Source organism: Podarcis cretensis, assembly GCF_951804945.1.
Source record: "Podarcis cretensis genome assembly, chromosome: 9".
In the NCBI taxonomy this organism is placed as follows: domain Eukaryota; kingdom Metazoa; phylum Chordata; class Lepidosauria; order Squamata; family Lacertidae; genus Podarcis; species Podarcis cretensis.
In genome coordinates, this window is record NC_137178.1 from 29,174,427 (window position 1) to 29,197,888 (window position 23,462).

The 23,462-nt window shown below is 42.4% G+C and overlaps 1 protein-coding gene across 1 annotated transcript in view; it reads left to right on the plus strand.

Moving 5' to 3' along the window:
• SYNPO2 (synaptopodin 2) overlaps positions 1–22,316 on the plus strand; it is a 100,519-nt gene extending 78,203 nt beyond the window's left edge. Inside the window, exon 5 of the mRNA XM_079990190.1 lies at positions 15,205–22,316. Within this exon, the coding sequence (XP_079846316.1) occupies positions 15,205–15,777 (573 nt within the window). The 3' untranslated portion in view covers positions 15,778–22,316. The remainder of the gene's footprint in view (positions 1–15,204) is intronic.
• The last annotated feature ends 1,146 nt before the right edge of the window (positions 22,317–23,462 follow it).

The following is a 23,462-nucleotide window of genomic DNA, read 5'->3' on the forward strand; positions in this document are numbered from 1 at the left end:
AGGGGTTAAGGGATAGACTTTCCCCACTCTTCTAGCTAAACCAACACCACAAAATGAATGACAATAATTAATTTAGGTTTGGCGAAATTATTTAGATGGATGTTGGACATACAGCCATAATGGGAAAGTGCCTGAGTAGGGACAGTTCATGTGAATGTACTGACTGCTGATTAACAGATCCAACCAAGTCAGGTCTGAAAATAGTTTGAATTTATATAAATGAACATACAAAGCTTCTGTGTGGCCCTTATAGCCCAGGGTTATCTAGTCTGACTAGCACTTGCTCTTTGGAGTCTAAAGCCCCCATTTCTTGTTATCTACTCCTTTTACCAGGAGATGCCAGGGATTGAACTTGGGACCTTCTACATGCAAATCATGTGATCTACAGAGTTACAGTCCCTCCCCATTGTAGCATACTAAGTTCTGGAGGCCCTCAAAAACCTACTGTGGCCATAATGCCATTTCATTCCCATTTGCATTGCCTGAATGGTGCATTGCCAAGGCTGGTGGTGTTCATGGGAGAAGTTGCCCCATTGTCTAGTGCTGAAATTGATGCTCACCTTCACATCACTGAATCCCTCTGAAACAGAGCTGTGCCTTGCCTACAGTCCAATTCACACAAACAGCTACAACTTGAATTTCCAAGGTTTCAGCAATGCGTGAAGGGCACATGCTGCAACACTTCCTATACCACTAAAATAATGTTGCAAGCAGTCAAAATTACTTCAATTTAATATGTCTTGACTGCCTTTGAAGATGCATTCCATAGAGAACACCATGCGCAGCCTGCAGGGCTGGGGGGATACACCAATGGGTAGTTTCTTGGTTCCAGTTTCCACTATTGTGGCTTGATGTCACAATTACAGAAATTTATGTAAGGAAGCCTTACCTATCTGTGTGAACAGACTAGGTCACACAGTGAACAAGCCTCCCTTGTTGCTACCACCTCCCTTGGTGGTATACATTAAAGTAGTTCCATTAGCACAAGGATATTGGAGTGCACAACAGAACTTCCCCTCCCTCTCTTCTTTCTGTTTGCCTTCTATGGAACCCCTAAATCTGCTCTGAGGTTTCTTCCAAACTTCTGGAGCAGCTTTGGAGGGGGAATGGGGGCACACAGGAGATGGGAGAGGGAGCCAGTTCTATTGTGTAGATGGAAACTTTTGTGCTGATGGATACTGCCCCATGTGATTACGTTCAGTGGGCAGGCAATTGAGAACAGCTTTTCTCCAGTCATGTGGAAGGCATTTTGACTATAATATTGAAAGAACAGCCATGTACCATATAAGTAGACCAATCACCATCCAAAAATGAAAAAGTGTGAAATGTGCCACACTTAGGAAACATTTGAGGCATATATATCATACTTCACACATAAAAGGAGCATTCCCTAACATGTAGGACATATCCAAAGTCCATAGAGCAAATGGAATAATTCTTTTTGACCAGCTAGAACATATTTAGTCATAAGAAGTTCTTTTGACTACAGTGGGGTTCTTGTCCAAAGCTCAACATATTTAGGGTAGGCTTTGTTAGCTGCAGTAGTCTATATTGGAAATCAAATGTGGCTGTATTAATTTTAAGTAAACAGCCCATGTTACATAGAAATATGTACACAAAGGATTCTTTTGCAGCACAACATATTTAAGATTATGCAGTACCAATATTTTAATCCTCTTGGGGTCTTATTTCTGTTCATTTTCCAATTACAATCTGCTGTATTTTTCCCTCTACCATTAAAATTGTTCCTTTCTTCTTTATCTGTATTTTTTGCTTTTTCTTTGATTTCACATGTTTTTTATCTGCAGTTGAAAAAGAGTTTCAAGGTCTTTCTTTCCTTCTTTTCCTTTCTCTCCTTCCTTCTGCCAAAATTGCTCAAAATGCCATTCAGTTTCTGGTGGAATGAATTCAGTCTGATCAACAACTCAATTAAATCCAAGCGCTTAAATCTGAATAGGGTGTGAATTGAGTAGGAGGACATCAATAGAACTGAAGTGTCATAAATTTGTTGTGCAGAATTGGTGCCAAGATGGTTATGAGGGTGATTCTATAGCTGATGACTCTGCAGTCATATAGGTTGGTCTTTGCTGTAACTATCAGAGGGAGGAAAGTGAAAGAAGCCTGGTGATGTCTTTCTATAATCACTCACCAGGCTCATACTGAACCATCTCATGAAGGGGAAGATTAAATTAAAGCTTCATTGCACAGCCTCTACAGTTCTCTTCCTTTCCTTCTCCCTTCTGCTTGTTGCTCACTTTCCTAAATTCTGAACAGAGAAAATAATCAATGCTGCTGCCCTGTGAATTTGAGATGATCTGAGAAATGTGCTATCATTCTTCTCTGGTCGGGCCCTCAAAATGTTGGCCACATTTTGGCATTTCAAAGTTGCTGTCTGCTTCTCAGGGTCTGCCTTTTGGGAATCCTGCTTCGGGTAAGGTGAGTAGACCTCATCATATCTGTCAGAACTGGATTATAAATTGGGTTGAGAGGCCCAGGGTCCTATAACCATTCTGCTAGAAGTTTGTACAGGAATAAATTATTCCAGTCTGGTTTCCCCAACTATTTTAAATGTGTTGAGTCAACATGAGCTGCCTTTTCAGTGGTGAGTAGACTTGTGACTGCTTCAAAATCTAAGTTTGAACTAAGACACAGTGAGTTGCAATTTGGATATGTGCTGAAGCATTTCACAACCATGATCCACCCTCTGGGCACCCACAAGAGTAAATATGTGTTGACTAATTAAAAATATTTGTTTGAATCAGAGACAAATAAATGTGTTAGGTGTTTGAATACACAAAGCAGTATCCTGAATGAAAACATTAGACTTGCAGTTACTGGATTAAAAAATGCGCCTGTCAAAATAGCTGCCCAATTTGGCTTTTTTAGGAAGAGGGCTCATAGATTAATGCAATGAGCTATTCCATCTTTGCTCTGAAAGGATATTTCTGAGAATTGTACTGCTGCACCTATCTATTGCAATGACACGGGGAAAGCCTGCCCTCTTCCTGAGTTGAGACTAAAGTTTTAGATGCTTTTCATTTTTAACTCCACAGGGAATGGGTTGCAAAGGGGACTGGTAATAGAATACAGCGCCTCTCACCTCTTGTTCAAATATGGCCTAGGGCAGGAATGACTGAAAGCCATGCCCAGCTGCTGAGTCGTCTGAGTGACATCAGTGGATGGTGACTCTCAGTCCAGTTTAAGCAGAGTGATTTGCCTCACACCCAACCACAACCCAAAGAAGCATCAGCTGGCATTCTTATTGGAAGACTCAGAAAGAAAGATGTGAGCAGATGTGAAGATCAGTCTACACTCATGGCTGCACAGCACACACCCAGAAATCTGAATTATCTGTCAAGGGAATGCAATGTTTTTTCAAGCACTCGTGTTTTCAAATTCTTTGGAATTTTGTGGCAAAGATTGCTAAGGCAGAGGCTGCAGCGGTATGAAACAGGCAGGGGATAGACAACTATGGAGAGCTGTGGAAGGTATTTAAAGTTTTCCGAAATTGCCAGTTACTAAGCTTTTGCTGGTGGGTTAGAAATGTGTTTTTCTACAGACAGAAGCTAATGTTCTCTGGATTCTAACTTCCATAGTAAACCTACACACTTGTGCCCTATGCGTCATCCCCTTCTAATAAAAGCCACAAGGAGGTTGGTTAAGGCAACTCACCAGGCGGGAGTTTCATGTCATGCAGGCAAAGGCAGCTTCCCTGCCCCATGTTTGCTGAGTTACATGAATGTACATGGTGAAGAGGAATCTGTAGGGGAGAAGCCGTGTGTACTTAATCCTTGACTGCCCACCCTTTTCCCCACTGCAGTGCCTCCTTTGCCCCAATTGCTTCCCCTGCTTTTGCTCCCAGCCAGGTTTCAGAAACAAGAAAGAAGCTCAGCTGGGGGACAGGATCAGGGAAGAGCAACAGCAGAGAGAAAGCAGCAGGTGATTAAGGATTACGTACCCTCACCTGACCTGCAGGTGTCCAACCCCCCCCCCCATCATGTTATCTTGTAAACGTAAGATGTGGAAAACATGTTTGCCCATGTAATGGACAATTCTGTTTGGCGCAGAGTGGGAGCACTCTTTCACTGGTAACACAAAAGGTTGGGCACTGCTAATGGCTCTTCCCTGAGAAGTGAGTTCATGTCTTTGAAAGCAGGGTCTTTGCTTTTTCCACTCATTAATATTCTAGTGAAATCCAGCTTAGACAATGAGTCAGATGGAATTTGCTAGTGAGGTGCCTCTACAGTGTGGTCCCCTTGAAGCCCCTCATCCCAAGACACCCAAGTGTTTTGTAGTAAGCCTTCATGACACCATTCAGTGGCCAACCTCACAATGCCCATAAACACTGACAGAGTTCACATACGGGAACTTTACAATGTTGTACAGACCATGTTAGACTAGGGCTGAGAAACCTGCAGGTTTCAAGAGCTCTATGTGCACCAGTGACCCAGGACATGGAATGTATATGCCTTCTGAGGCTCCAGTAAGCTCAGGTCTTCAAAGCATTTAACAAAGGTAGCTTCTCTGGAAGTACAGCGACAGGCTTTGAGCCCAAGGTTGTGTTGCTCTCATGAAGGCATAGGTGATGCTCCATTTTTCTGGATCAGTGGTTCCCAATTAGCTATTACCAAGGACCCCCTATTTTTCAAAAGCCAAGCCACAGACCCCTTATGGAACACCTCCTTCCATGTGTGTCTCCATGATCTTTGCTCCACAGTCTGTCAGTGTGAGCGTATGGAGCATGTTAATTTCTATTGTGGCATCTATCCTGTGGCCCCCTAATCCTGGAAGCATGGATTCATTGCCTCTTTATATAGCTCCTTCTTCAATTTTTCATGGATTTTGCTAAATGTACTAGTATAGAATTGGTTTTTTTATTGCCAGGTTTGAGCTTTGTTATTCTATTGGGGGTTTTTTTATCATGGTGTTAGAAAGATAGTACATTGTCTTCAGGACAAAAAGGTACAGTATCCTTTCCTTACACAAAGCACTTGATGCACCTTACTCTATTCTGTTTTGATTTTTGATTTGTACATAAGCTTTTTCAAATTGTGGCTCACAATCACAACTCAAAGAAATTAGAAAATAATATAACAAAATCCACATGCTGTAACAAGTCAGTCCAAAGTCCTAGTGAAGATTATAACAAAAACCAAACAATTCAATTATCATGCAAGTCATATATAACATAATGATAACGATAACGATAATTTTATTATTTATACCCCTCCCATCTGGCTGGGTTTCCCAGCCTCTATGGACGGCTTCCAGCACATATGAAAACATAATAAAACATCAAACATTAAAAGCTACCAAATACAGGGCTGCCTTCAGATGTCTTCTAAAAGTTGTCTAGTTCTTTATCTTCTTAACATCTGATTGGAGGGCTTTCTACAAGGAGAATTTCACTTCTTGCAGTGAGGGAACAGCCAGAAGACACCCCCCCCCCCCATAGCAGCAAATATATGATATTTAAAATACCACAGACCATGCAAAAAATTGATAATGTAGCTGCCAGGTCCCATACCTTACTAAATTACAAATACACAAATATAGCTGACAAGATTTCTAGCAATGGTGAAGACAAAATAAAGCCAGTTATAAAACAAGTACTTGGTGAGCTAAAATGGCTATAAATGAGGAATCATGCAGCCTTTGCAAGTGCAATAGGTTCCAAAGAGATAGCTCCTCTGCCTGGTGAGAGAGACATGCTCATGTTGTTTGGGAAGGTCTCCACCAAGAAGACTGTTCTTGAAGATGCACAAGTGACAATCTCTAAGCAAGAAAGAACAGAATCAGGGCCCCTTGCAGGAGTGGGGAAGGAGAGCCCTATAAGAGCAAGCCTGGCTTACACACAGTATCCAGCCCTTTGCTTGAGCGCACTCTCCAGATTACAGGGATGCTCAGCTGCTCCAGCTTTTCAGTGTGGAATCTCCCTGTAAGTTCTGAAAAGGTGTGAGTGCCAGGGTATGAGACAATGGGGCTGATTCTGGTAGCAACATTGGAAGATCATTTTCCTTCATGTGTTTCAATATTTTTCTTGCAGTGGCTTAGCTCTAGGGACAGATGATCCTACCAACTCTGAATTTAGGGTGGTGCAGGCAGTTCCTCTGCACAAGGCGCCAAGCCGTGGGGTGCAAAATAATAATAAATAACAAAGGAAGGAGCTATTGTGAAAATAAATATTTGGGGGGGAGTCGCCAAATTTTGTTCTCAGGATTCCGTATTACCAAAGTCCGTCCCTGATCCTGCTGTTACCAGTATAGATAAGCAGACAGGCTTGTTGATCTTAAGCAGATATCTGCAACATTGTATCCCCCCCCCTTTAGGTCCATGATAGTCAACTCCAAATTCTAGCAAACCAATCCAACAACTTCTGGAAGACACCATATTGACTGCTTCTGCTTTACAGAGCAATCTTAAGTATTAGGAAGCTGACGGAAGTTAAATTAAGCCAGTGTGGTATTACAGACTTTGTTCAGAAGCAGAAATCATGCTGGTTCAGCTGTCCTAAGCCTGAGAGAGGGAGAGCTAAGCTTTAAAATAGAGTTTGACTTACACTATCCATTTTACCAGAGTATGTTGCTCTGGCTTATCAGGTCATGTGACTAAGCCAAATGGAGTTAGGATCCAGTGGTAAATGCAACCCCCACTTGTCACCATATCACGCCCCTGGAATACCTGCTTTTCAGCAATTACAGTACTGTAAGATCCACCATTCTCAGCTCAGCTGGCTGAACACTGGTTGAGCCAGAATGAAGGAGTTATGCCATGCTGTCTCTAGCTGAGCTAAGATGTGGGGCTTATGCCATTTTAGCATGGCTGCACCAGGAATCAGTTGGCTGAGCTAGAGATGTGCTGGATCATAACTTGCTCATACCAACAGATCTTGGCTTTGGGTTAGGGACTCCCAGGATTCAATTCCCCCCCCCCCTTCTACAGTGTTTGAGGACTTTGCCAATCAACTATCTAACTTTACTTTGTATAGCAGAACAAACCCAAATGTAGCATTACATGCTTCATTTATACAACCTCTAATATGAATTCATAACTTGGCAGTGTGCAAACATGTATGATGCTACCTCTTACCCCAGCCCCAAATTCACAGGGGTGGAGTTGTTATTTACTCAAGAGGCATATGTGACAACAACTTTCCATAAAAGAAGTTTGCTTCCTTGAGCTGGGAAAAACAATTGTGGCCCAATATAGCATTTGAAATGCACGCAGAGCAACCGTGAATGCTATAGTCTGACAACAGCTCCATATAATAATAATAATAATAATAATAATAATAATAATAATTTATTATTTGTACCCCGCCCATCTGGCTGGGTCTCCCCAGCCACTCTGGGCGGCTTCCATAAAAACCAAAAATACACTAAAATATCACAGATTAAAAACTTCCCTGAACAGGGCTGCCTTAAGATGTCTTCTGAATGTCAGGTAGTTATTTATTGCTTTGACATCTGCTGGAAGGGCATTCCACAGGGCGGGCGCCACTACCGAGAAGGCCCTCTGCCTGGTTCCCTGTAGCTTTGCTTCTCGCAATGAAGGAACCGCCAGAAGGCCCTCGGCGCTGGACCTCAGCGTCCAGGCAGAACGATGGGGGTGGAGACGCTCCTTCAGGTATACTGGGCCGAGGCCGTTTAGGGCTTTAAAGGTCAACACCAGCACTTTGAATTGTGCTCGGAAACGTACTGGGAGCCAATGTAGGTCTTTCAAGACCGGTGTTATGTGGTCTCGGCGGCCGCCCCCAGTCACCAGTCTAGCTGCCGCATTCTGGATTAGTTGTAGTTTCCAAGTCACCTTCAAAGGTAGCCCCAGAATCCCAAGGTCTTCCTATGATTCATTGGATGCAATAAGAGCTGCCGTGTCGCTCTTAACAGCCCTCCCCCTCCCTCTGTAAATAGTTTAGAGGACAGTAGGGGCAAATTACATGCCTACATAACAATGCCCCCCTCTGCCCCCCAATGAACTTCTGTTTCCAAGTTTAGTGTTCCTTTGCACAGAATTCCATTCTGTCGTACCTACTGACGTTGATGAGTTATGCACGTAGTTGGTAGGTCAGGATGTGTCACCAAGCCTATGGAATGTTTCCATTATTATTTACAGAGCACTATACTGTAGTTATTATTCAAAGTGCATTGCAGTCTTCATTGATTCTCAACTGTAATGTGAGATAGATGAGGCACTAAAATAATTTATGACTAAAGTAGCACTGTAATTCAAGGGCTGAGATAAGATGTGATTATTCTTAGGAGCTGTTCCATCTTCTATTCAATGAATACCACCACAGACCCTCTAGGGCCTACAGGTGCATGTATTTATGTTGCACATGGACTGATTCATTGGGTGCAAGTTTGTCATATGTGTTTGAAAGTTTGTAATAAGTGGTTTTTTTAAGGGAGCGGGTAGCGCTGTGGTCTAAACCATTGAGCCTCTTGTGCTTGCCGGTCGGAAAGTTGGCAGTTTGAATCCACACGATGGAGTGAGCTCCTGTTGCTCGGTCCCAACTTAGCAGTTCAAAAGCACACCAGTGTGAGTAGATAAATAGGTGGTGGGAAGGTAAATGGTAAAAGTTGTCATGAAAATGTTGGAGAATGTTGGTGTACATAAGCAAAAGTGAGGTGAAATAGTCAAGTCAGATTTGCTGCATAGTGCCATAATATATTCACTACATGGTCTGTAAATGGCTAGGACCATGCAGTGAAGAAAGAAGCCTTAAAATAGCGTTGCTTATGGGGGCTCCACAGTAGTGTGGAGAAATGCAAAGGTGGGGGGGGGAGCTAGCTAGCTAGGTTTTTACATCCCTCAAAAGCCTACTTCCTGCATTAAAAATAACTGAACCCCATTAAATTCAGTGTGGTGCTGAATTTATTTTCCAAAAGTCAGGTAGGGATTTGAATTCTGCAGAGAGCTGGCAGTAAGTGTGGTTGGTGGAGCATTGTGTTAAAAATAAATTTTAAATGTCATTGGGAAAGGATGGAACTGTATGTGTGTGTTTTGAGAGGACAGGCTTCATACTCTGAAAGATGAATTGTTGGATTTGGAAAATATTGGTGAATACATGCATGTATTTATGAGTATTTGTTCTGTGGCCGTGTTCACACATGATGCTAAAACCATAGTACGCTGTCCAACGTTTGTCAAAATAAACCCCATGAAATCAGTGGACCTGCATAATTTAAGTTCATTTATTCAGTGGTTATCAGTGCCTTCACCCCACTGCCCTGCAGAGGCTTTGCGCAGCCATCCCCAAGCTAGAACAGCGAGATGGAGTGCTGCACAGCGCTCCGTCTCCCTGTTCTGGCTTTGGGCTTAGCCGTGCAGCCTGCATTCACTCTATAGGATGTACACACATTTCCCCTTAATTTTTGGAGGGGAAAAAGTGCGTACCATAGAGCGAAAAATACGGTACTTCCTGGTTTGCCGTGTTTGCAAGCTGAAAAGATGCAACATGAACCTAATGCAACACGAGGTATGACTGTAATTATACAGTTCTTCATGCAAGTATTAACAGACTTGAATGGCCAATTGATTTTTAGCCAAACTCTGAAGTAATGACAGGCTCATACACTGCACCTGTTAACAAATGTCCTTAGTGTCGTGCTCTAGTAGTTAACCATGTGTGATTTTACTCTTGATCTCCAGAAGGTGGCAGTAGTGAATGCCTTCTTAGTACATGAAAATTTTTTTTTAAAAGGAGATGGGAAACTGAAGTGAGCTGTACTGACTTAGCACAAAGTGTATTCATTATGACAACTCAAAAGCTTGTAGGAACCAAACGACAGACAAAATCAAAGCAATCACTTTAAGCTGGCAATGAGTGCAGTACAGTGTGGTTTACGGTTACATGAATGGGCCGTGGGATTGTGTCTTCATCACTACCCAGTCGTCTTCTGGCATGGATGTGTGGAGATTAGAAACTTCTACTTCCATTTTGATTTACCTGTAATTTAGTGTCCCATCCAAACCCCCAAACTGTGCAAAACTACGGTTTAGGGAAACAAGCCAGGATTGTAAACCACGGTTTGAGGTTGACTTGTTTTTCTAAGATTTGTCCAGGTTTGTACATAATGATCAACTGTAGTTAGTTAAAAATGGAAGTGAAAGCTTCCAGTTTTCTCCCTGTGACTATAGCGGAGTAGGGAAAAAGAAACTGAAAACCCCAAGACCTATTCAAATAATGCTAAACCATAGTTTAATTTAATGCTACATCCAATTGAGACCACAAAGTAGTCAAAGCTATGACAGCAAACTGTTAATATTGTTGGGTGTGAAGGTAAAGGTAAAGGGACCCCTCATCCTTAGGTCCAGTCATGACCGACTCTGGAGTTGCGGCGCTTATTTTGCTTTATTGGCCAAGGGAGCCGGCGTACAGCTTCCGGGTCATGTGGCCAGCATGACTAAGCCACTTCTGGTGAACTAGAGCAGCGCACAGAAACACCGTTTACCTTCCTGCCAGAGCGGTACCTATTTATCTACTTGCACTTTGACGTGCTTTCGAACTGCTAGGTGGGCAGGAGCTGGGAGCTCACCCCATCGTGGGGATTCAAACCGCCGACCTTCTGATCAGTAAGTCCTAGGCTCTGTGGTTTAACCCACAGCTTCCCTTTTGTTGGGTGTACTGTCAAACAAAAAAGGCAAAGACTGGTATTATTCCCATCATGAACCACTTGCTCACCTCCATCCTACTCTTTCAAAGCACTGAAGTGCATCTCTGCATCCTGTAGATAATGCTGTCAACTTTTTAACCTTGTCGCATTGCCTTTAGCTGTTGACTTGTCCTTGCATGGAGAAGAATGTCATCATCTACTAATTGCTGCAGAACATGTTGCTGTTAAAGGCACAGCTACAAAAATGAGTTGAAAAGTTGGCGTACCTCATTGTGGGTATCCACTTACTCTTCTCTTGCCTGTGATCCTTGGATGACACCTCATTCCAATAACTCCAATTACTAGAGTTGTTCCTCTACCCATTTATAACAACACTGCTTCATCCTAGACAGTCTCCGCTCAGAGAAATTTCCACAGTTATGAAGAACCAGGTCAGCAATGAAGATATGAATCTTGGTATGTGACTGCAGGCAAGATTTAGAATAGCTCACAGGACTTTGAAAGCAGGGTATGTTAGTAAACAGATTGTGTCTGCTTCTTTTTGATGCTTGGTTTACTAACATTGTAGAAGGAAAGCTGGTAGTGTTTTATAGAAGAGGCAAAATAAGGGGACAAGTATAAGAAAATAGTTATTGTCCTTGGTAAAAGGTAAAGGTAAAGGGACCCCTGACCATTAGGTCCAGGCGTGACTGACTCTGGGGTTGCAGCGCTCATCTCGCTTTATTGGTCGAGGGAGCCGGCGTACAGCTTCCGGGTCACGTGGCCAGCATAACTAAGCCGCTTTCTGGCAAATCAGAGCAGCGCACGGAAACGCCATTTACCTTCCCGCCGGAGCGGTACCTATTTATCTACCTGCACTTTGATGTGCTTTCGAACTGCTAAGTTGGCAGGAGCAGGGACCGAGCAACAGGAGCTCACCCCATCGGGGGGATTCAAACTGCCGACCTTCTGATCGGCAAATCCTAGGCTCTGTGGTTTAACCCACAGCACCACCCGCATCCCAATTGTCCTTGGTAGGTAAGGACTTTTTGAGGATCTTTATTCTATGTAATCCATCTATCATCTATATCGCCAGGATTGTAAGGATTGATAGTATTTATTATGATAAGATATTGTGTTTTAACTTCTTTTTACTTACTTTACTCCTTGGGACAGATGGGCTAGGCAGCAGGGAAATGCAAGGACATTTGTCTATAGGCCAGGTTTTCACCTTTTCTACTTTTAGGAAATTAGCCATGATGGGTAAGGCTTCTGTGATGGGTTGAACCATTCCCAACATATTCCCGCACTATATTAGTGTAACATGAATGGAAAATGTTGTCTTGTTGTGTGTGTGTTCAGTGGCAGGTGGAATGGCCATGCAAATTTGGGGTGTTTCTTAAAAAATAAAATCTTGCCTGAGTATGTGAGACTGAACAACACGATTTGGCTGTTGCATTCTAGGAAGTCAGAACGAGCTGTATAAGTCTGTTTAAGGAATAAGCAAATACAAAGAAAAAAGGAAAGCCACAAACCCCAGTAGGAAGAAGAGAGTGGTGTAACCTGACTAGACAGTCAGAAGGAAAGAGGAAGGAAAACCTTCCTGAGGAAGGAAAACCACGTTGCTTGAAATGCCAAGTTGTGGAGAGCGAAGTACTTAGAATGTTGCACAATCGTAGTTTTGTGTCAGTGTAACAGGAGGAATTTAACACAAGGTCAGTGTGACACAGTAACTTTGCGTTATGTTTCAGCAGAAGCATTGCACCAACACAAAGCTATGATTGTGTAATGTTGTAGGTCAAAATGCAGATGGTAGTTAACTTCCTGCATTGACTTTTCTAGATAAAGGGCATAGTTATTTAGGATGTGTGTAGTAGGTAGCTAGAAACCTTCCAGTTTCTAAGGTTGCCAAGATTGATACAGCCATTACATGAGAAAGCCCATTTCTTCCCTTCTCCACTATGCAGAAAACACTTTGTGTAAAGCGGATGTTCCATGTAAAGGCACAATTATTTAGAAGACCTGTTTGCATTATTCATTCCCCTCCAAATAGTGGTGGGAAGATAGCACAAATGCAGACCATAAACTATCTGCAATTTACTTCCATACTCAGAATATTCATGTTGGGCAGTATTCAACTAAACAGTTTGGCGCAACAGCTTTTAGCTGCACAGAGTAACTTCCTCACCCACTCCTTCCCCCATTGTGCCCCTACATCCCCCCTAAAACTGTTGCAATTTCACATGAAAAGCAATGCCTTCTGTTCATCCAACAGCACCTTTGGATCCAAGCTATATATCGTATTGGCCCAAATGTATGCCGCACTCCCCCCAAAAAAAATTCCGGCCGTGAAAAGTTAAAGTGCAGCTTAAATTTGCAACCTTACAGAAATTGGCTTTTATGATATTGCTGTAGGATTTTCTTCTATGTTAGCCATTTATGGGTGTGAGTGCCTGCGGAATTTTAAGGGAGTGGCTTATATTTGGGTATTGTCTTTTTTTCTCCCCCACCCTTTGAATTTTAAAGGTGCGGCTTATTTGCGTGTGTGGCTTATATTCAGGCCAATACGGTACCTGGAAGTAAACGCCAGTGGTTTCAACAGACCTGAGGCCACCTGTATGTACTTAGGGTGGTATAACTCACAAATTTAAGAAATATTTCTTTCAATTTTCATCGCATTCCACCCATGTGTCCCAAAACCTTTTGTCTTTGTGCAGCCTAACAAGTCCTCTTTGTACAGCTGAATAGCCTAATAGGCAGTGTTTGTAGGGTAAGAGCATGTTGTATATGAAAGAAGATTGCGGTGGCAGTGCACTGGATTTATGAATGAAAGCGCTCATTACCTAAGCAGATTAGGATTTGTGAACTATGAATGGATTGCTCCTATAAATGGGTCAGAGTGTTCTGAAATTATCAGGGCAAAGCTTTATTTTGATTTTAAAGGAGCAGGGTTAAGTAGAGTATCATAATGGTGAAATACAAACATTTGCAATTAGGTTCAGTCAGATGCTTTGATTTTAATTTTGGCCTTCCTAGCCATATTGAACGTAATCATTGGGAGGGAGAGGGATATAAGTATGTTAGAATGAGTGAGAAGCATAATCGTTCTCTTGAATATAATATTTGATACTGAATAGCTAAAACATAGTAGCACAGGTTGACAGAGGAGGTACAGTATTCTGAAGGGTACACAGGTTATCCTCTCACCTTTTCTCTTTCAATTCCAAATAAGGGCCACCCTCTGGAACTGCCAGCACAAGCTCCCTGAGATGAACAGGGGGTGCACAGCAGCAATGATTGGTGGGTTGTAACCGTCCTTCATAGAAGAGCATGCTTGAGATTTTAAGTTAAGAAGAGATAACAGATGGGGAACCTGCGGCCCTCCAGATGTTGTTGGACTTCACTTCAAATCAGCCCCTGTCGGCATGATTGGTGGTCAAGAATGATGGGAACTGTAGTCCGACAAAATCTGGATTGAGACAGTTGCCTCATCCCTAAACCGTTCAATGAGTTAATTTATTCACAGTTATCTCTCTAATTCTATCTAATTCATCCTCTCTCCCTCACTGTCAAATGTGTCAATCAAAAGCAAGGAGCTTAAAAGCTTAGTGTTGGGAGTGACTTCTGCGGCCTGCACAAGCTACATGAATATATCACATGTGGATTGAGTTTGGCTAATCTGGTCAAGGATCGTTCCACCCAAGGAACTGAAAAGTCACACAAAATTCTGTCTCCTTGAATTTGTCTTCCTTCACCCTTTGAGAACTATGATTTCTTCTCGCTGTTTGCCCTTTCATATCTTTCTCCTTGATTCTGTTCCGTTCCATGAAGTCCACCATAGATGTGCTTGATTTGATCACCCCCTTAACTGTTTGCTCTGGTATTCCTGGCCATGAACCTGCTGTGTCGCAATCCTTCTCCAGACCTGATCACCTACTGCAAGCCTGCAAACAGGTTGGGCTGGTGATTGCTGCTAATTGATCTCCTATGTTTCTAGAACTTTCTTGTGTGCAATAATAGTAGATTCTCAAAATTCCCTTGAGAAAAAAATGTTTTATCAATATATCTAAGACAGGGGTCAGCAACCTTTTTCAGCCTTGGGCTGGTCCACCGTCCCTCAGACCATGTGGGGGGCCGGACTATATTTTGAAAAAATAAATGAATGAATGAATTCCTATGCCCCACAAATAACCCAGAGATGCATTTTAAATAAAAGGACACATTCTACTCATGTAAAAACACGCTGATTCCCGGACCGTCTGCAGGCCGGATTGAGAAGGTGATTGGGCCAAATCCGGCCCCTGGGCCTTAGGTTGTCTACCCCTGATCTAAGAAAAGATATCTGAAATCTCAGATGGCAATGGTAATGAAACTTGGAGGATTTCCCCCCCCCCTACAATTTTCCAGCAAATTCCATCTTTTTCTTTTCTAATGCTATTGCTCATACTTTGTTCTTTTTTTATAAAATTGGGGGCTACTTACTTACTGTATAGCACAGTATTACAATAATAGATCACTAGACAAAAACAACCATCTGTTGTTTCATTTGGAAGTCTCTGTCATTGCTATTCAGTGATTGTCATTATATTTAAGGTTTTGTTGTTTCTAGGAAAGAGGTGGAGAACGGTCTTTATCACTCCCTGGATGGCCACCTTCAGCCACTTCACGATCCATGTCCCCTGTCTCTCCTGTGGTGTTTCAACCTGCTCCTGATTATTTTAGCAAACCACCTCCTGCAGCTGATAAGCCTGGGAAGAGGCTGACTCCTTGGGAAGCAGCCGCCAAGTCCCCTCTTGGGCTGGTGGATGATGCCTTTGGCCCACAGACCATTCAAGAGTCGATCGCTGCAAATGTTGTGTCTGCTGCTCGCCGGAAAACACTGCCTGCGCCGCCGGATGAGTGGAAACAAAAAGTGGCTTACGAGCATCCTGCTCCCAGTGCCCATGCAAAATTAGCTTCGTTTGGAAGGAGCCAGTCAGCGGCATTTTTCCCTGCAAAGAGCACAGTGTCTGCCCCGAGCTCCACTGCCCCCTGCAGCTCTCGTCTACAGTATGCATACTATGGCCAACGTGCCCAGACAGATCCTGACATGGTCTCCATGGATTCCAGGTCTGATTACTACCTGTCACTAGCTGACTCCAACTATAATCCACTTCCAAAGGGATGGAGGCGCCAAACATGAGAAGCGGAAGGCCCTGTTTTAGCTTCTCTTCTTGAAGTTCTACAAGTCTTAGATTCGAGGGTGAATTGAAAATGTGAAGAAGTGTGTGGGACAGGTGTTTGCTGGCCTGAGAAGATATTGACAAAAGATCCATAAGGCTCTCAGTAGCACGACAGCTTTTGATCCCAGCTTCAAAGCTTTCCTTTGTCTTTGGGTGCATGTGTGTGTGTGTTAAAAGGAAATCAAATTTGTGGAAGAATGAAATTCAAAGGTGAAAGCTTCAGCTGGGAAGAGTGCAACAATTGTGAGATTTGAATGTTTGTAAATTAACCAATGAGCCTTTATCAAGGACATATCCTGTGGGTCTTTTGAAAAGCTGTCTTTCTGTTTTCCATCCTAACTTGCTTGTGGCTGGTTAAATGTCCACCTCTTATTTGCTGACCAGTCTGTGGTTTTAAAGAAACTCCTTGGTCTCTGTTCAGTGTAAATGTCACCACTGACTTAAAACAGTTTCACAGGGGTTGGAGTTTTGACTAAGTCAAATGGGGCTTTCCCTAGCAAATCATGGATTAGGGAAGGGCAGGAGCAAGCAAAGATTTCCTAAGTGAGGGATAGCCTCTTGATGTTGTTGGGCTCCAGCTCCCATCAGCATGGCCAATGGTCAGGGATAAGAGGAGTTGTAGTCCAGCCAATCAGAGTTGACAATGCTGAACCAGGTGAACAAATATTCTAATGGTATATGGCAGCCTCCTAAATTCATGCACAACTTGTTGTTGAGCTCTGCTCCTACTTATAAATATCAAAACCATATTTGCATGCAAATTGCAGGTACAGTAGACCTTTCTAAAGGGATGAACTGTGACAAATTTCCGGAAGATAGTTGCAAGGAGAGACTTTAGCATTTTGAGGGAGGGTGGAAATTGTTCCTCTAAGGGTGTGGTTTTTTATGACGGGGCAATCAGGTTGAAAACTGGAGACAGGAGGGAGGTTCCCCTGAGTAAGAAACCTGTTAAAGCTCAGGCAAACAGTTCCCAAAGTTGTATGTTACTGGCTTTTTTTAAAAAAAAAGCAAAAAAAAAAAAGCAAAGCTGGGAAATCACAATTTTTAATCGTCACCCCTAACCCATGTTCTGAAAGTGGACTCCAGAAGGGGTGAGTACAGCTGCCGTCATCCTTCATCATACTGCTTTGGCCTGATTGAAGTTGGAATCAGACAACATCTAGAAGACCGCAAGTTCCCCACCTCTGCCTTAGAGCAACACTGCATGCTGTCTGATGTTACTCCAAAATATTGAAAACCTGCAATTCATCCTGATAAACTTCCTCATCCTGTTTACCAGTTCAAAATTGGCAGCTATGCTGGGGAATAGCCTTCTTTGAAGGTTATTCAGCTTGAAATGCAGAGAGGTGAATAAGATGTGATACTACTTTTCACAGACATTCAAAGTCTAGCAAATTAGATGGTAAGGCAATAAGATGGCCTGAAGAAATGTGGCAATGGTTTGGTTGTTTTTTGTTGTGGTTGTTTTTGATAGGGTGGGGGAAAAGAAGCAAAATGTTCTGTATTCTGCCAGATCTCTAGAACTATTTAATAGTCTCTCTACAGGCATACATGTTGTGGACAGTGAGCCTATTGTGGCTCATTGCATTTTCGATAGCTGTGCCACCTTCTTAAAATAACCAAACGCCTGTTTCCAGCCAAAGCTGGCTTGCAGAATGCGGATTGGTTGCTCCTGTGGCAATTACAAAGTCACTCCCTCTTCTCCACCACCAGCTGGGGCAAAGTTTATAGTGAAATAAACAGCAGGATTGACACTGAATAAACCTTTTATCAGATATACAAGCTGAGTATTAGCAAAAATAGCAATTGAGAAGGATCATAGGGTATGAAGTGCAAAGCCATGCAGGATTTGAAAGCAGATAAATGTGTTGCAAAAGGGGTGGGTGTCCATTTTGGTATCTCTCAGTTTCATATTTCTTCAATCTAAAAACATCTTATTACATGGTATAGAGGCTGACCAAACAATTGTTTTAAAATGGCCATGCGACAACTCTGATTTTGTCCATTTTGGAATGGGTTGTTAAGAGAACTGATTCATTATACTGTGCATTCCCAAGAGATTGCCCAGCACAACCCAAAATGTGTACTCCAGGATCCCTTGAAATGTCATTGTGCATGTGCTTCAAATCTGCAGTCATATTCAGCCGTGTGCAATGCCACAAATAGTACCCCGGAATTCTCTTCAGATCTGAAATGGACCCTGTGATATATGCACAGTTGTCAATAGGGATGAGCAAATCTGTCAGTTTCAATGTCTCTCAGTTTCTCATTTTTCCACTCTTAAATTCAGTTCTCTTCATTTCCATATCAACCCCCCACTGCAGAAAAACCCACCACATTGAAAATTCACTAGCATTTAGTACATAATTCTCTTTATATACACATTTTGTTATCCACTTTTGCTTAATATACGTATTTTGCAAAGCAGATTTCTGAAATCTAATGCAACTTTGTGTGGTATTTTTGCCAATATGTGCATACTTGTGCATAGCCTAGTATGTGCATGTGCAGACCGACAGACAGGCATACATACATAGATCCCCCAACCCTCCACTCTTTTGAACAGCAACCCTGTGAGTTTCATGGCTAAATTTGGTAAGCTGGTCTCACACGACCATCTGTTTGAAGACGTGTGGCAAAGTCTGGTGCATGAAGAAATTATTCCTAGCATTTGAACACCACAGGGATAAGGATGACCTCAAAATCACAGGGTAGATAAGGTAAGTGGGAAGTAATGCCTTAGATTTTGTTCAGAGTGAGTTGGAGGCACATGTCTCCTTTGGGGCTTCAGAAGTTGCATATGTTTGTGACATGTGAACCTTACCACCCCTTCAGTGGCTCACATTCTCTTGTGTCACTAGCAGATGAGTATTTGTCATGGAACTTTTGATTTATCAAGGTATCAAAACATAGATATAGTGCAGCTTTCGCCCAACCAGTTGCCTCTAGGCATTTTGGACAAGCTTTTAAAACATCGGGAATGCAATAGGTTAGGAAAAGCTGCTATAGATCAACAATGTAGAAAGTCAGTTTTGTATAGAAGTAGATTTCTGATAAGTGTTCAGTGGTTTGAGCCTAGTTTAAGGGAAGCTGTATAGAGACATGCATTAATTCAATTCAGCAATATCCAACCTGGCGGCCTCCAGGTGTTGTTCAACTTCAACTCCCATGATCCCTCACAATTGGCCATGCTGTTTAAAGGCACTGGAAGTTTTGGTTCACATCATCTGGAAAGTATCACATTGGCTGTCCCTGGCTTAACCAAAGTTAAGGCCAGTCCAAGACATTTTATTGCCTGAGGCAAAAGGCAATATGAAAATCCACGTTGTGGATTTGTGACTCATGTGCTGGTTTATTGGGGGCCAGAATATGTCCCAAGGGATCAGGTTTCTGTTTTGAAATGCTTTGCCTTTCTATCTGGACCATGATTAATTAGCTTCCCCCAAACATAAATGTAGCCAAATGCAGCTACACACACACCCTGCCCTTTCTCAGTATTGAAAAAACAAACATGTATGTTTTCTTTCTGAACATTTGTACGAAACCTAATATGGCACGGATAAAAGCATGAAATCATATCTGATCAGAGCATGGATACTTGAGGCCCCTTCAAATAATTTTCCCATCACAAGAAGGACTGTAAAGAGGACGTGTGTCTTTCTGTCTGGGATGTTCTCTGCTCCCTGAGAATCCTGAGAACAGTAACCCTGAGGATTGTCCTCGATGCACCCATCATGACACATCTGACCACAGGGATGCTGTGAGATAACCAGGGGATTGTGTATGGCTAGGTAGCACATGATGGAACTTACATGGAATGTTACAAACCCTTAGCCCTGCCTATCATGGTGAGGGTGACTCTAACTACTCTGGTTTTAGGCTTCAAGCCACAGGCTCACTGAATTCAATGGAAGTCTTTGCTTCCCATGGTCCAAAGGTTTTAAGAATTAACCATATCCAAAGACATTAAGCTAGTTGTGCCGACAGACAAGGTCATGACATGAAATCCTGCTTGGAAGAGACTCTGCCTTGAATTTTTTTCTGTTGAGTCAAACCAGACTAACAGGGTATTATATAGAGCCCATTTTCCTTTTGGCCTTGTTCACACTGTGGCATTATGTACCAGAGGATTTTAAAAAGAGAATTAAACTATACATGGACAAAGTGGCTGCATGTCCTGTTTCAAACTAAGGGCTGCCTGGTCCAAGTTTGGTTTTAAAGCCAAAGAACCCCTAAGAAGGGGGGGGGGGTGCTTTGAGGTTGTCTCTCAACAGTTAGCAGCACCTGGACAGCAGGCTAGGCAGGCACAAAGTCACTAGGTGGACAAAAGCAGGGCAGTGATATTGTCCTTGTGTCATGTTTATAGAATACCCATAGGATGGTGGACTAGATAGCGTCATCTTAAGTTAGGTTCAATTGTGGGTGAAGTTTGGTATGGACAGTGTGTCTTCCTCCACCCCGCCCCAGTTGTTTCTCAATGAAAACAAACCAGAGAAAGTCAAGGGTATTAATGTCTCATTGAATTCAGTAGAATTTGAGCATGCTTAACTTTCTCTGGATACATTAACATGGGTGATTAGATGAGGGATCAGGCTGTAAACCTAAGCAAACTCCTCTGGGACTCCAACGGGACTTGCTTCAAGTAGACATGCATAAAATTGCACTCACACATGTAATGCTCCATAAGAAGAATTTGTCTATTTCATATTGATGACTGATTAGTCTTTCTAATTGATTGCAGGTGTGATTTTTACACCTAGTTCCTAATCCAGTCCTGTTGGCTTTAGCAGAATTGCCACCTTCTTGTTCTTTCTGCATGGTTCTTTTTTTCTCTCTCTCTCCTGAAACTTTAAATCCCATCTATCTCCAGTACATGACACATGAAAAAATTAAGACAAGGAAAAGAAGGGTAAATATTTAAAAATGTGCATTGATTCAGATGATATTCCGAAAATGTATGCTAAGCCTACAAACGAAAATCTACTGCTGTGCTTTACAATAGAAGGAGAGTGAATTTAAATTCTGCTCTGAAAAACCTAATCTGGATTTGCCATTTCACTCGACATGCAGGGATGTCTGCTTGGGTGTTTTAAGAAAATGTTATTAATGTGCAGAGGGGATGCCTTATGATTTAGGAGTTCAGATTTTTGCAAGGTTTATCATAACTAACTTGGTGAAGAATGGCCACATGCTTTGCTACGATCTATTCAACTCAGCTTCTCTTAAATGCCATTGCTTTGTTTAGAAAACAACAGTGGAAGAAGAGATATTGTGCTTTGTAAGATTAAACTGATGGGGCAAAAAGCAAAGTTTCAGGAGATCAGATGAGACAGCAGAAAAGGGAGTACAGACTCAGATGGGGCATGAATGCCACTTAAAAACTTGATGGGTTTAGTGGTTTGTGGCAACACTGGTGGTGTACTTCTCATTTTTGCAGTGTGATTCACTGACCATACATATAGTGATCAACTGCATTACGCCAATGTGTGTGGCCCTGAAATCACTACAGGCTGATAAGAATTTTGACTGTCATAGACTATGAAAGTAAAGGTTTCAGAGGAGGCTTAATATAAAGAAAATCTTTGGAAGTTTGGACAGGTATTGCTTAAAATGCTGGAAACTGATGCACATTTGTTGCATTGCTGAATGGATCAATAGAAGCTCAGCTTTCTTGAAATTACTCCTAGGATCCCATTTATTACTGAAATAACTGTGGAACATCAGAAGGACTGAAGTAGCTTGTGTTGTGCAGTGCACAGTTTGGTTTAGTATTACATCTGAAGCTGACTCCTGGTTTGTTTTCCCCTAACAAACCATGGGGGGTAAGAAGAATCACATTCTTTCACTTTGCTTTCACTGTACACTTTCCTCCAGCCCCACTTCTTTTATTGAAATAGGTATGTGCAAGTTTTGTGTGAGTTCTGAACATTCACTCAAGTACTTTTTTTCTGTGCCTGTGTGTAAAGGAACAGATCCTATCTGCTGAAGGAAGAAAATACTCTGGCAGTATTAAGTGGCTGTTACTGACATTCCAACAGATTCTTACATCACAGAGATTTCTGCATAAAAGATGCCAGAGGCTCTGAATATGTGACTGAAAGTGAATTTTCCATGTTTATACTAGAAGAAAAATATCTTACTTTTGTGATTATTTTGTTTTGCTTCCATGCAAGTTAGTACCTATTACCACTGCCTTTGCATAACAGGTAAGATTTGTACTCTTAAGTTTTTTTTCACTTTCACCAGCTGTTAGGTTGCCAGGGAATGACACTTTTGTTAGAATGCATGAGAGAGTTGTAAAATGGTATCATCTAATAAAAAAATGATTTTACCAATCAGATGAAAGACTTAACTTTATTTTCTCCCCATTTGTGTGTGCCCAGACATAATCTGACTCATAAAAAAACCTTACTTCCTCAGTCTGTGTCACACTGTCTGACCACCACCACACCAGTTCTACAAACTTAAATAAATCTTTTTATTACTGTTGTTTATTAAATTTGTATACCGCCCTATACCCGCAAGTCCCCTGGTAATATATCCGATACAACAGGTTTCATCTACAGACTACAGAGAACATATAGCATTACAATTTCTGCAGCACTATTAAGTCCTTTTTCATCTTTTTTTTCTGCTCCCCTGCCAACGTTTTAAGGGTCACTTTTGAAACCACCACCTGACTTTTTGCAGAATCGTTTCATGTGCAGTCTTTGCACATATTCCAAAGAGCCCAGGGAATGTCAAGAAAGCCTCATCACAGTGGTGGCTGCACTCCCTGGTATTTCCCTCCACTGTGTACATGTGATATATAGATACACAGTTGGGATAGCTGATCTTCACAGATTGTCATGTATGGGAGTTCCCTCTCCCTTCCAGTGACTCACCAATCAGAATTAATAAGCATCTGGTAGATTTATAGTCCTTTTATTCCAGCATTCTGTAACAAACACAAACAGGCAACCCTCCGCAAGGATATCAGTTGCCTACTCTGATTCCTCCCCACTTCCACAGCAAGAAGTGCACCAATGAGAAGTTCCTCCGCCCCCCCCCCCCCCATGTTTCCTTTGTTCTCTGACACACTCAGACCTCTGAGTTCAGGGGGAGGGAGGGGTTCCCCCCCCACTCTCAATTGATGCATCGCCCAGCTGCTCCCTCCCTTCTGGTTGCTTAGCTACTATCTCATAGCTGAGTAGCTCCTCTCTCAACTGTGCAGCTTCTGTGTCTGCCTGTCTCTCTGCTTCTGGAAACACTGGAAGCGGTGTGTGTGTGTGTGTGTGTGTGTGTGTGTGTGTGTGAATATTTCCCCTCCTCTTCTGTTAGGAACTGACCTTCCTGCAATTGCATTCCCCAATCTTCCGATCCAGACCAGCCCCTGACACAGATAACACAGGATTCCATTTTTAATGCCTATGTGTCATCTGTGAAATGGTGATGCCTCAGTGGTAGAACACATGTTTTGCATGCAGAAGTACCCCAGTTCAACCCCTGCCACCTTAGTCCTCTGCCTGGAATTCTGGAGACCTGCTGCCGCTCATTGTAGACAGTGGCTTTGTACATCTTTGTAAACCATCGTTAAACTAACCTATGGTTTAAAAGTGAGCATTCAGACTACTAGTGCACCAGGCTAAAGTCACTTTGCTCCACC